The following is a 12,546-nucleotide window of genomic DNA, read 5'->3' as shown; positions in this document are numbered from 1 at the left end:
CTAATGATTGATAGAGCCTCTGAGAGCAGAGAGCTGCTGCTATGCTGCTGCTGCTAAATTTCCCATGTGCCTGTCTGGGTATAGTGTAAGTGTAATGACACAGAGAGGTAGACAGATAAACTCTGCTTCAGTTTAACAGAAGCCTCAACAATACAGATTGCAGAAAAGAACACAGATATTGTGGACTGTGAAATGGTTTACTTGCATATTTTCCATAGTTTAATTTGTTGTTCAGTAAAACACCTGCGGCCCTAAATGCATATACGTAGGCACGCCTTTAACACACAATTTGCATATCAGTAATTGTGCCTGCGACACTAGTCTCAACACTATCAAGAGAAAAGCAGGAATTTCGTAGTCGTGACTATTACTGTATGTACGGATTTGGCTATTTATATCACACGTATCATTCATTTGTCAAATGTAGTTTTAAAACTGCAGTTGGAAACTTTGAGCAAATGTGAAAAAAATATATTTTTATAAAGCTGTCACTATATCCTGACAGTAGTGCATGAGACAGATAATCTGTGAAAAAAATCTGGTTCCTCTGCCTCCTCCTAGAGCTCCTAATATCATTTGCAAGATTCCACCGCACCCCAAAACCAAAACAACCAATCAGAGCCGAGCACTGGCGAATGCATGTTTTTTGTTTATATGTATGGTTTATACATCTGGCACCGGTTCATTAAGTATAATGTTGCAATATATAATAATAGAACAAACAAATAATATGTATGTTGCAATCTTTGAAATTCCAGACTCTTGATGAAATCTGTGTGAACTGTGATGTTCAAGTTAGGTTTAAGAAATGGAAAAATAAGTATATTAGGTGTTTGATGCAGCTGTGATGAAAAGAGAGAACTGTCTTGTCTGAGTGCAAAAGGAAACATCCCCCAACAACAGACATGGGCCAGTACACACAAAGGAATGAGTCTATTCCTCCAGTGAAGGAACTGCTAATCCATTAACCAGCCAAGTGAACGTATAAGTCAGAAGTGTCGTGCTCTAGCTGTGACATGAATCACCACAGGAAACCTATCTGCCTTTCTGGGGGAAAACAAAAACAGCCCCAGTGAAATAGCAAAAGCACGGGTTTGAGGAGAGAGGAAACATCATTAAATTCATCCACGGTGTACAATCAGAACAATGTTGCAGGCCACTGACTGAAGCCCCTCGCTGACTTAACCGGAAGTGACTTTTTGTACCCGTGAGCGAAGCAGTCCCACATCATTGTTAATTTAATGGCATCCCCTACTCTTTACTCATATTTCCAGTTTCCCAACCTATTAGTATCTGAGCTGGGGCCAGGCTTTGTTTTATGGTGTGAGTCTGGCTGCCATGAACTGAACTAGAGGGTATTATTCCTGCATTGATTGTTCATTGGGCTGGCTTCGTGCTGGGTCACGAAAGGGAAATTCATTAGCATGCACATAGTCTCTGTGGCATTTTGGCAGGGCGACAAAAGAGTTATCCTGAAATGTTGCATTGGGAATTAAAAAGCCTTTGCTTGTTGGTAACCAGGGGACGTCCTCTGCTGCCTTTAGACTTGTGTTCAATACCAGAGCATTTCTAAGAGGCTAAGGGGCTCTGTTTAAAGTGGTCCATGGGGAATTAGGCTGTAGGTATTGTGCTGGCCAGTGCCTAACAAGCTAAACTAAAATAATCAATGCCACTGGACAATAATGTGGGTTTACCAGAATGTGATTTGACTGATACAATTGGAAATTTAAGTAATGTATTTTGTGTTTCTTTTCTGTTTCTTTTAAAACGGGCTCAATCTTCAGGCAAGAAGAATTTTAGTAAGCAGTAGTTTTGACTCTGAACAAAAGGAAAACTATGTAATAAGAAAAAATGACTCTGAACAAATAGAACCAGTTTTCACAATTACACAATTTATGTACTTCCAAATGCTACCAAATTCCCCTGGATTCGCTGGCAGGACCATAAACTGAATTGATGGGTCTCCATGTCTCAAAGTTGCCCCTTGTGGTCCAAGGAAAGATTTTTTTTAATACCTTGCATCCCTCATGCTGTGAAATATTGCACCTGTGCACATATCATAAAAAAGTCCAGAGGATTGAAAAAGATTTGTGTGGGCTAAAAGACTGAAGGAAAAAAACTGTGAATGAGATATGTTCACATGTTTTGCACAACAAAACGCATCACAAGGTTTCATTTCTTAAAAAGGACTGTTTGTAACTTCTTACACGTATAAATCAACCGGGTCGGTGTCCCATGCGCGCTCTCGTGTGGCTACGCTGTTCAGACAAGACTCCAACACAAACTACACGGAAGCACCAAAACTGCAAAGTTATATCTAGTGAAGCCCGTCTTGCAAAACAGTGTTGGCCGCGGTCGGAGGACGCGGGGGAGACCGTAGCTTTGGTCTCCAGGGTCGGAGTCTCTGCTGTACTCTGCTCCTCTGCCTGCTTGCCTTCACTCACACACCGTGCTCGTTCTCGCTTTTTCGCTCCACCTCACGTGCATGCGCGCACACTACACACTGCAGAAGAGTTAGTTTAGCTCTGAGAATATCTAGTGAATGTACAGCTCCTCCAGACCAACAGAGGTTTCCCTTGTCTTGTGAAATGACGGGGCTCCGCAGCGAGTAATGTTATCGTCTCCGACCAAAACTCCGGTGTCTCCCCTGTTCCCTCCGGCCGCGGTCGGGAGGCTGAGGCAGGAAAAGCCACACTAGGATCAGCATTGATTCATGGAGAGACCTCCGTCTGGTCAGCTAACATTACTTCCAAGCAGGTGAAATATAGAGTGATATTGTGGTTTTAGCTGATGTGTGTCGCCTCACTGTTTGGAGCGGTGCTCATTCATGTCTATGTAGAGCGAGCACAAGCGCGAGCCCGAGCAACAGGACGCTGACTTTTGTTGACTTAGCGGCCACAGATGTTGCTGTTAACAAGCAATTTCCGATACTTACAAACAGTCCCTTTAAACTTGTTTAATTTGGAATCTTTTATTTTTTGTCTTCCAATTAGGTGGTCTGTGCATTTCCCAGTCGGTGAAAATACCCCGTGAACCAAAAACTGGAGAGTTTGACAAGATCATCCGCCGGCTGAGTGAGAACCCTAACGCCCGAGTAGTCATCATCTTTGCCAACGAGGATGACATCAGGTGAGTGCAGTGGAACCCTATTTGCTGTCAGTTAATAGAACTTTTAACTTGACTTATCTCAACCACTTTAACCACTGACTGATACTCCCTTTAAAACATTTACCAGCCATTTTTCCTTATATGAAAATACACTGTCTAAAGTGCTAAATGTTGTTTGGTAATGTCTTTACCTGAGGCTGTCTCTGCAGCTGGCATTAAAATGTTGCACATGTCTCCTGTGTGCATAAATAAATTAAATTGCCTTTTCCTTGTGAAAAACAGTCTTCCGCCCTCATGTTAATATTTATGAGTTATAAATGGCAAATACGATTATATTGTGTATTCACATTTTCTTAAGCTTCGTCACCGAAGATGTTGCCACAGGTATTTTACAGCTAGGTGAAGTAGTTTTAAACAGAGGCCTAGTCCACATGTACACGTGCGTGTTTTTTCAAACAGCGTTTTTCCACTGTTTTAAAAAAGTCTCTGTCCAGATGAAAACGCAAAAACACAATTGAAGCACTGTCAAGGTTTAGTATGCAGGTTGGGCCACACACAAATACACTAGCGACGTTTGCGGCGGGGTCGGCGTCGTGGGAGTAATGGATAGCAGTCACCTCTGTGACACCTCTGTTCCTCAATATCGTTAAAGAGTAACTGTACATTTACGTGTAAACATGTAAAATGTCCTGTTAGCAACATTATTTGGCCATGTCCGCTGTTCATGGATGTATTTGTGCCACTGTTGCACGACATGTCGCCTCATTAGTGACGTCTCGCAAAGGAGATAACACTGCACACTCTGACGTTACAAACCAAATACTCTGTTTTCCCTGTCTACACGCGAACACTGAAAACAGAGTTTCTGAAAATCTTCACCATGGCCGGAGTTTGACAAAAGCTCCGTTTTCAGTGACTTAAAACGGCAGTTTGGGTGTGGACAAAGGCCAAAATGCATAGAAAAAGCTACATCAACAAAAATACCTGTGTATGTGTGGACATGGCAAGACACCAAGAAATGGTGTGATGATCTAATACAATAAAAAAGGGACAGCTGCGCAAATAATTACTTCACATTGGTGGAAATCATTACTCAAGTACTGTACTTAAGTACAATTGTGAGGTACTTGCTCTTTACTTGAGGATTTCCATTTTATTCTAGTTGGACTTTTGGAGGGAAATGTGGGAAAAGTGGTGATTCTACATAATGCATACTTTTACTTTTTCTGATAATACATCTGTACTTGTTCTTAAGGAACATTCTGAACGCAAGACTTTACTTTTAACAGTATTTCTACACTGTGGTATTACTACTTTTAGTTAAAGGTACAGTGTGTAGGACTGAGTACCCCTCCGCTCACCCCTCCCTTTCCCAGACTGTTGAAACGTGAGTGCAAAGTGTAAAACCGCGGTAACGCCGTTCGCCTCTCAGAGGCCATACTTACCATAATAACACTACTTTAGGAGCAACGGACGGCGGCTGGCGGCATCACAGTTTTGCACTCTGCAGCTCACGTTACTGCAGGAGAACTATGGTGGCCTTCGGGTAACGTAAAAGCGTGAAAGGCTCTCTCTAGAGCCAGTGTTTGGTTTTATTCGCTCTGGGCTACTGTAGAAACATGGCGTGGGCAACATGGACCCGCTCCCTATGTAGATATGAAGGACTCATTCTAAACTAACGAAAACACAATTTTTAGTTTCAGGTGATTATACACTAATGAAAACATAGTTATGAATATTATATTCCATTTCTGCCAATAGATCTCCCAACATGTTACACACTGGTCCTTTAAGTAAATGACCACTGATACTACCTTTGCTATACAACTTTATTTTTTGTAGAGACTGTGTCAGAGAGGGGTTGATTGCATTCCATGGACATGTTTGAGGCCATATGCTAAGATGGTGTCCCATTGAGCTGCATTCTATTGAAAGGTTGCTGTCCACTCCCCTGTGTCCTTTCTATCAGACATCTAGTCTGTTGTCCCCATCTAATCTGACCGTACTATATGAAAGTACAACAACAGTGTCTCTGCTTTCCTTGCGGGGACACAAATGTATCAATTAAAATTCATTATCTATTAATAAGACGGATAGTCTGCATTAAGAACGAGTTAATTAGTCGTAGGCTGAGTCAACACACACAGCACTGTTGTGGCTTTGTAAGGGAAAATGTTTCCCAGCAACCAGCTAGTAGGCCAGTGTATTCCTAGTGGAAGTGGGCAGTGATTTGGAGCGGTCTCTTGATGATGACCAGGGCAGAAGTCCCAGTGCTCATTGACTTAATCCGGTCCTGATAACGGGTAATAGTCTGGATATATAGTAATTACAGAAAGCCAGGGGGATTTCAGCGCTGCATGCCTGCTCTATCCTTGAACCCAGTCAATGTGAGCTGGCAGCAGGCTAATAAGAACCCAAAATTGTCTACATAGAAAGTATGAGAGATTTGAGCTGTATTGATAGAGCCCTCTAATGTGATAATGCCTCGTCTCAGCGTTATAAAATTATAAAGAATAGAGACGAGCAAACCCACAAACATTATGTTTGTGGGTTTGCTTTTCATAATCTAGCCAGGTAGGTAGGTTTGTCCTTTGCTGTGTTTGCTCTGTGAGAAAACATGGTTTCATAACATTAAGAAAATTTAATGAAACATCTTGTACTGTGCGCTTTCATAATGTGAACATTTTATTCCTCCACCTGATTATTTTACACATATTGCACATGTAATTTTCAATTATGACCTAAAGTGTAAACATTGATATATGTGATTTTTTAGATACGCCTTTATTTTTTAAAATTCCCATGGCACGTACGTTTCACCATTTCCGTCCAAGCACACCAGGTTCCAAAACATTCAAGCAGTGCAAGCGGCGTTAGTGAGCGGGGCTAGCAGCATAACATTGGCGAGTGTGCGGTCGATCAAGAGAGAGAGAAAGAGTGTGTGAGTGAGTAGCAGTAACATTATTGCAGGGCAGTGTGTGTACAGTTTAGGATCTTTGTCGGTGAACAAATGCTACAACTCCTCAAGGCCCAAGCCAAGGTCCCGTTAGCAGCACTGACCAGCAAGCACACCTCCAACAACAGGCCTATTTTGTCTGAAAGAGCCCAGTAATATAATTGTTAAATCATATTTTAGTTGTTTTTTGTGAGTTGATATAAATGTACCTGATTGCGTTAAATGGGCATATGATATCGGCAAATATCGTATCATTGTCCAAAGAATCAATATAATACCGTAACGTGACAAAAGTTATAGTGAAGTTTTCTTGTAACATAATTACAATTTTTCTCACAGTAAAGACAAAGAACTTAATGTGAGTGCGACTGAAACAGGGCTGTCGAAGTCTAAGGGAAATGCATCGTATATGCCCATCCACGACCTCGAAGCAGCACCTTTACTTCTCACTGTGATAAACTTGTCAGCCTGTCTAGTCCTGTCTCTGTTATGTAATCTTCTGACTGAGAAAATCTATTTCTCTCATTTTTCCTACATGGAGCACATAATTGGATCTCGAGACATGCTCATTATATTAAACTTCTAGAGACCAGACTCGGCGAAAAATCATTACCAATCAAACGTAAGCCCCTCGGGTCATAAAACTAAGGTAAAGAGACATAAAGTTAGTTGGATGACTCACTTCTCGCCCACCTCACATATTACAAAAACTGTAGTCATTATTTCACTAAGTTATACGTCATTCTTTATGCAACTACAACGTCTTTTGTGAGATGTTAAGACAGTATATGCCATGTAAAAAAAGTCTACGATGTGGTGTCTACAATACAATAAGATGCTTAATATGTATTTTTTTGTTCCAGCATCTTTGACGGTTGGTAATACTTCACATCACATGCCAGGTGGCTGTGTTTAAATTTTATGTGGCTGTGCTCAAGCTTTCTTGATGTAGCTCTGCTGCTGCAGCAGAGCTCGCTGGCAGTTTTTTACAGCTCCCCAAACTTACTTCCTTTGGCAACAAGCCTGGACAAATGTGGCAAGGGTGTCATTCTGCCACAGCCAAGAAGAACTACTCTGCACTGGGAATAGATAGTGTGTCTATGGTGGCTTTTCAATTCTATTAAAGTGCCTCAGTGCAACTTTGTCCAGACTCATAGTAGAAATATTCTAGTTATGGAATCACCTGTTTGACAGCTACACTTCTTCTTTATGGTGTATTTAAAATAGACTTCTTTCATAGGTAATATATCACTGTGTGTGCATGTAAATACAGAAAATAAAAGGAAACACTGACAACATAACATTATATGGTAGAATTAAACATTGCTCTCCTTCTTTGTCCCGAAGGCGGCTTCTTCTAGCAGCTAAGAAGGCCAATCAAACCGGACACTTCATCTGGGTAGGCTCAGACAGCTGGGGCTCCAAAATCTCCCCAATACTGAACCAGGAAGAAATGGCAGAAGGTGCCGTTACCATCCTACCCAAACGGCAATCCATTAAAGGTATTCATAACACACATCCAAACTTTACCTTACAGAAGGCTCATAATGGTTTATTTTCTTACATTAATGTTTTTGTTTTTTTTACTTTTCTGCTTATTGTAATGTATGTTTGCCTACACTAATCCTATCTCCATTGACCATTAAGAATGTCTACTGTTTTCTACTGCGTAAGGCCATTACATACCAGGGGCAAGGTCAAAATTCGGTGCTTTCGCACCGTGAATAAAGACATCAACCAATCATGTTGTGCGGAACTGGTTGAGTTGCGGCTAAACAACAACACGGAGGCTCCGTAGTCCGAACAGTCTTTGACAAAGATAGTGCAGACCAGTCCGCTCCTTCCGTTCTTACCTTTCACAATAAAAGCCCTAGAGAGGCAAGTATTTCGCATTTCCGTGTCATTTATTCGTCATGCCCCAGTGTGTGACCCCAGTGGGTCTCTAAACTATAGAGTACAGTCTAGACCTGCTCTATATAAAAAGCGTGTCGAAATAATTTCTGTTATGACGCTATACAGTATAAAAATAAATTGAATTGAAAAAATTTTGTGTGTAAAGGCCTTTACAGGCGTCATCGCTTTTTCTTACCTTTCATATTCAATATTGTACCATATCAGGTAACCTTTGGACTGTTGGCCTTGCATTTCTATGGCGCTTTTCTAGTCTCCCGACGACTCAAAGCGCTTTACACTACATGTTCACCCATTCACACACACATTCATACACTGATGGCGGAGGCTGCTAAGGTGCATACTTTGCCCATCAGGATCTAATCTAAATACTCATTCACACACCGGTGGCTATGCCTTTGGGGTTAAGTGTCTTGCTCAAGGACACATCGACATGTGACCTGGAGCAGCCGGGGATCGAACAACCTGCTCTACCCTCTGAGCCACAGCCGCCCCAACTATTTTCCTTATGCAGACCATAGCATAATGTAGCCATGTGAAAACAATATAAACATATTTTAACTGTATGTTTCAATGTCATTGAATGATTACATACTCCTGCATTGCTTTAGAAAATCCTGCAGAAGAAGTTTGAGTAAAAATGTTTTTGATATGTTTGTTTATGATAGCATAATAATTCATCAAAGTCAGCACAGTGAAAAGATATTGGATCTTTCTCAAAGATGTGACTTCATTTGAACTGTTTTTCTATTTAGCTAGTGCAAACCAAAGGGAATTTGGATAGCTGGTATTTTTGATTGCGGAACTTCTGTTCTAGCTGGGCTTTGAGCAAATACTCAGAATCATCACCAAAGGTATCCACAAGGAACGGAGACCTAAAAGAGTTCACATTTTGCTTGGCATATTCAAATGTAAAAACGTGATAGATTAAATTCTAACAGCATCTTATTTTTTTTTCAGGTTTTGATCGCTACTTCATCAGCCGAACGCTAGAGAACAACAGAAGGAATATCTGGTTCGCAGAATTCTGGGAGAATAACTTCCAATGCAAGCTTAGTCGGCACGCTGTGAAGAAAGGATCCGGCATCAAGAAATGCACAAGTGAGTCTACACTTCATAGCAGAGAAGGCACTCGGTCAATGGAAAGCACTCAATCAATGACCAAGTATATTGATTGGACCTGCTGTGAATACTTTATGCGTGTGTGTACTTGGTATGCATTGGTAAATGTATTAGTCAACAGGGAGAAAACAATCCCGCTCCTCTAATTTAGGCTAAATGTAATGGCTGTAGATAAGTGAATGGGAATCTCTAATTTCACCGGAGAGAAATTAATGTTCCCATTATTAGTCTGTTGGCTACTTCAATTTGCAGTGGGCGACAATAGCAATCACAAAACTATGCCACCGCATGCGCTGAAAACATAATCAATAGTAAATCCAATCAGACCATTAGAAACAAGCTTTCAGGTCGTTAAAATCAGTAGGCTCTCCAGGCCTGCCTCTCATTCCAGTGTGCAGTACAACGCTGCATCTCAAGTAGTCTAGACTGACAGATTTAAAGCTGGCACCTGTAATGTTTCCTGGCAATAAATTCTTCATATGTATGTTGGAGTATCGTACAACACAAAAAGCTTTGCTGGGGAAGCAGCATGTTCTCTACTAATGAGAGAAGTCGATCTGTTTGTAGGGTTGCACCTGTCCTTCACTGGCCGAACCTTGGTAACTAATGCTGCTCGTGTTAAGAGTCAAGTCCACAGAAACTGTGTGCTGTTTACAGAAACATCAAAAATATTATTCAGTTATACACATTATTCTAAACAAATGTCAGGTGGAGGATATTTCCAGTAAACACAGTACCAGTGTGATAGTGTTATGAAGAGTTTGCTATCAATCGTCAAGAGAGGGTAGAAATTTCATGTTCATTTATATTTTAATACAAATGAAAAAACTCCCGACACAAAGTCTCGCTTACTGCTGGAATATTTATTATTGATGTTTTGGAGTTTTACGATCTTCATCAGGTATACAAGAAAGCATCACAAAAGTTTCATATATAAACACATAGAAGCTCCCTCAATTATCCAATCGGAGGACCACAGATATTCGTAGCTGTACCTACAAAAAGTAATGCAAAAAAAAAATTTGAATGTAATCCAATTGTGAACCAGGAAATATAAAGAGCGACAAACGCCGGAGGAGGTCAGGTTGGATAGGCGGGTGTTGCTACCCTGTGTGAAACCAGGAGTCAACATTGATTTATTTGTCACGTAACTTCCACACTTAAGTAACGCCACTTCTGGAGTCATTTTAAGCCAAACCACGATCCTTTCCTACACTTAACTAAGTAGTTTCCTATGAAGACGGAAGTTTAATTTTTAAAAACTGGAGCGGAAATTGACACTTGTGTCACGTGTTGCTGGACATTCGTAGGAAAATGCACAAAAAATGAAGAATAACTTTTCGTAAGATATTATATGAACCGTTGTATGAGGATACATTGCACACAGACACACTACCATCCAGGTTATAGTTGAAGAAAACATCATATTAAAGCCAAAATGAAATGAAACAAAGTGCCTATTCATCAACCATGTTACAATGCAATCCAACATAAATCATTACAGCACATTCCTTTATGGAGCATCAACTATCCAAAGGTCAAAAGTAGAAAATGGCAAAAGTAAATAAATCTTAGATAGCAACTTCCAAAACTAACAATCTGAATAAAAGAAAAAAAGAAATACTCAAGTTGTTTTACCAACCAATAGCTTCTGCCGCCCAACTGCAATTATTTAGTTCTGCTGACATTCAGTTGAAAATATGGGTGACAATATCGTTCCATAGCCTATTGTTGAACCAGCTCTAAGCACCATATAATATTCATGTAAAATACAAGAAAAGTTCTCATCCCAGTTTGAGAGTTTGTGGTGAGGAATTACTTTGAATGGTACATAAAAGAACCCTTTATCTCTGGAAGGAAAAAGCCTTCAATCCCAACAGTTTTTGAGATTTCGAGTACAGACGTTGCATGAGTTGTGCTTGATTCCTTTTGTGATCCCTCGTAAGGAAGACAGAATAGCATAGTCAGAAACGAGAAGTTGCTGAGTAAGCCTCCTGGAGATACTGTGGCACTCTCATATTAAGATGTTTTATCAAAACAATGTGCAGAACAGATGGCGTAGCTCTGTGGAATTTTTTTTTTCTGAAATTACTGTTTTGTTGTGTTGTTTTGATTAGAATTATTATATTTGCCTTTTTAATCCAACCACTATTGGACACTGCAACTTCAAAATGTCACCAAATACCATAGGAGACATGCTAAATTGGTACAACAGATGAACGGGCAAAGCTTAAGAATTAAGATTCAATTGTCACCTCTCAAAACAACAGCTCGTCCCTTGGCAAAAGAGAGATTTGCTTCCAACAATCCACACTTGCAGGTTTCAGTAGAATACGTAATCTTAAATGATTTCTGTATTTATCAGTTGTCATGGTGGCTGCTCTTGGCCTTAATTGCTGCAGGCCTTTTTTCTTCCTCAGAGTAGCCTCCAGGGCATAGTCATTTTTTTACAGGCAAGAGGTACAATCAATTCACTCAAGAGCCTTTTGCAAGAACTACTATCCTCTCCATTGTTCCTCTTGTAAGCACCATCATTTCCTGTCCCCACTTCTGCTGTCTGTTACCCACTATAATACTGTATTGTATAGACTATGCATAATACATCAAGTAGGAGAATATAATAGAAATAGGAATATAGTTATTCTATTATATAGTTTATTATTTATTTATAGTTTATTATATAGAATATAGTTATTCTATTATATAGGAATATAATAGAAATAGGAGAAATAGAAATAAGAGAACTTTTAACCTCAAAATCGTAATTCCTGTAATTATATTTTATTAACGTAGCCTATACAATGTCAACAGTTTTTTATTTTTTTTTTTATTTAACAACACCCTTAATAAGTAGGAAACAGTAATTTCCTGTCTTGAAAAATCTGTGTAAAGCTGTAATCAACCACCAGGGATTGGGAAATGATATTCTTAAAGTACTAACATGATTAGATGGGCATGTAATTATTCTATTTGTGTGGTATCAAAGCTTTTAATCGCACAATGCAAGTCACTGATTTATGTAGCATGGACTGAGACATTAAAGTGTATCTGACTTAGACAGCAGGGAAAACAGCACAGTGCAGATGTATAATTCAGGTCCTATTGATGCTCTTTTTACCAGTGTTCTTGTATCTGCTGCCCCAGAGGCCAAGATTTACTTTGTAGCTTCAGATGAACACTGTAACCCCCAACCCACGGATCATTATACTGCTCTGTGTGGATATTGCAAAAATACTATCTCAAGTACCTGAATTGACCATAACCTCCTTACTTGTTAAAGTACACCCACTGTACTGCATAATAAAGAGAAACAACTGTCAGTATAACGCAATACAATTCAACAACCCCACAAACTACATCCTCCAAAATGATCATAAAATTGAATCAAAACCTCTCCAAAACAGTTTCAACAAAAATGTAACATTGTAACCTCCATAAAGGGAGGATTT

At 39.9% G+C, this 12,546-nt stretch overlaps 1 protein-coding gene across 1 annotated transcript in view; it reads left to right on the top strand.

Moving 5' to 3' along the window:
* Positions 1–12,546, top strand: part of LOC141772572 (metabotropic glutamate receptor 4-like) — a 225,282-nt gene that overhangs the window by 172,062 nt on the left and 40,674 nt on the right. The window contains exons 4-6 of the mRNA XM_074643692.1: positions 2,994–3,129; positions 7,412–7,566; positions 8,936–9,076. Coding sequence (XP_074499793.1) covers positions 2,994–3,129; positions 7,412–7,566; positions 8,936–9,076 — 432 coding nt within the window. The remainder of the gene's footprint in view (positions 1–2,993; positions 3,130–7,411; positions 7,567–8,935; positions 9,077–12,546) is intronic.

Source organism: Sebastes fasciatus, chromosome 8, assembly GCF_043250625.1.
Source record: "Sebastes fasciatus isolate fSebFas1 chromosome 8, fSebFas1.pri, whole genome shotgun sequence".
Taxonomy (NCBI): Eukaryota; Metazoa; Chordata; class Actinopteri; order Perciformes; family Sebastidae; genus Sebastes; species Sebastes fasciatus.
Note: the sequence above shows the minus strand (reverse complement) of the source record. Positions and strands in the feature narration are given on the sequence as shown.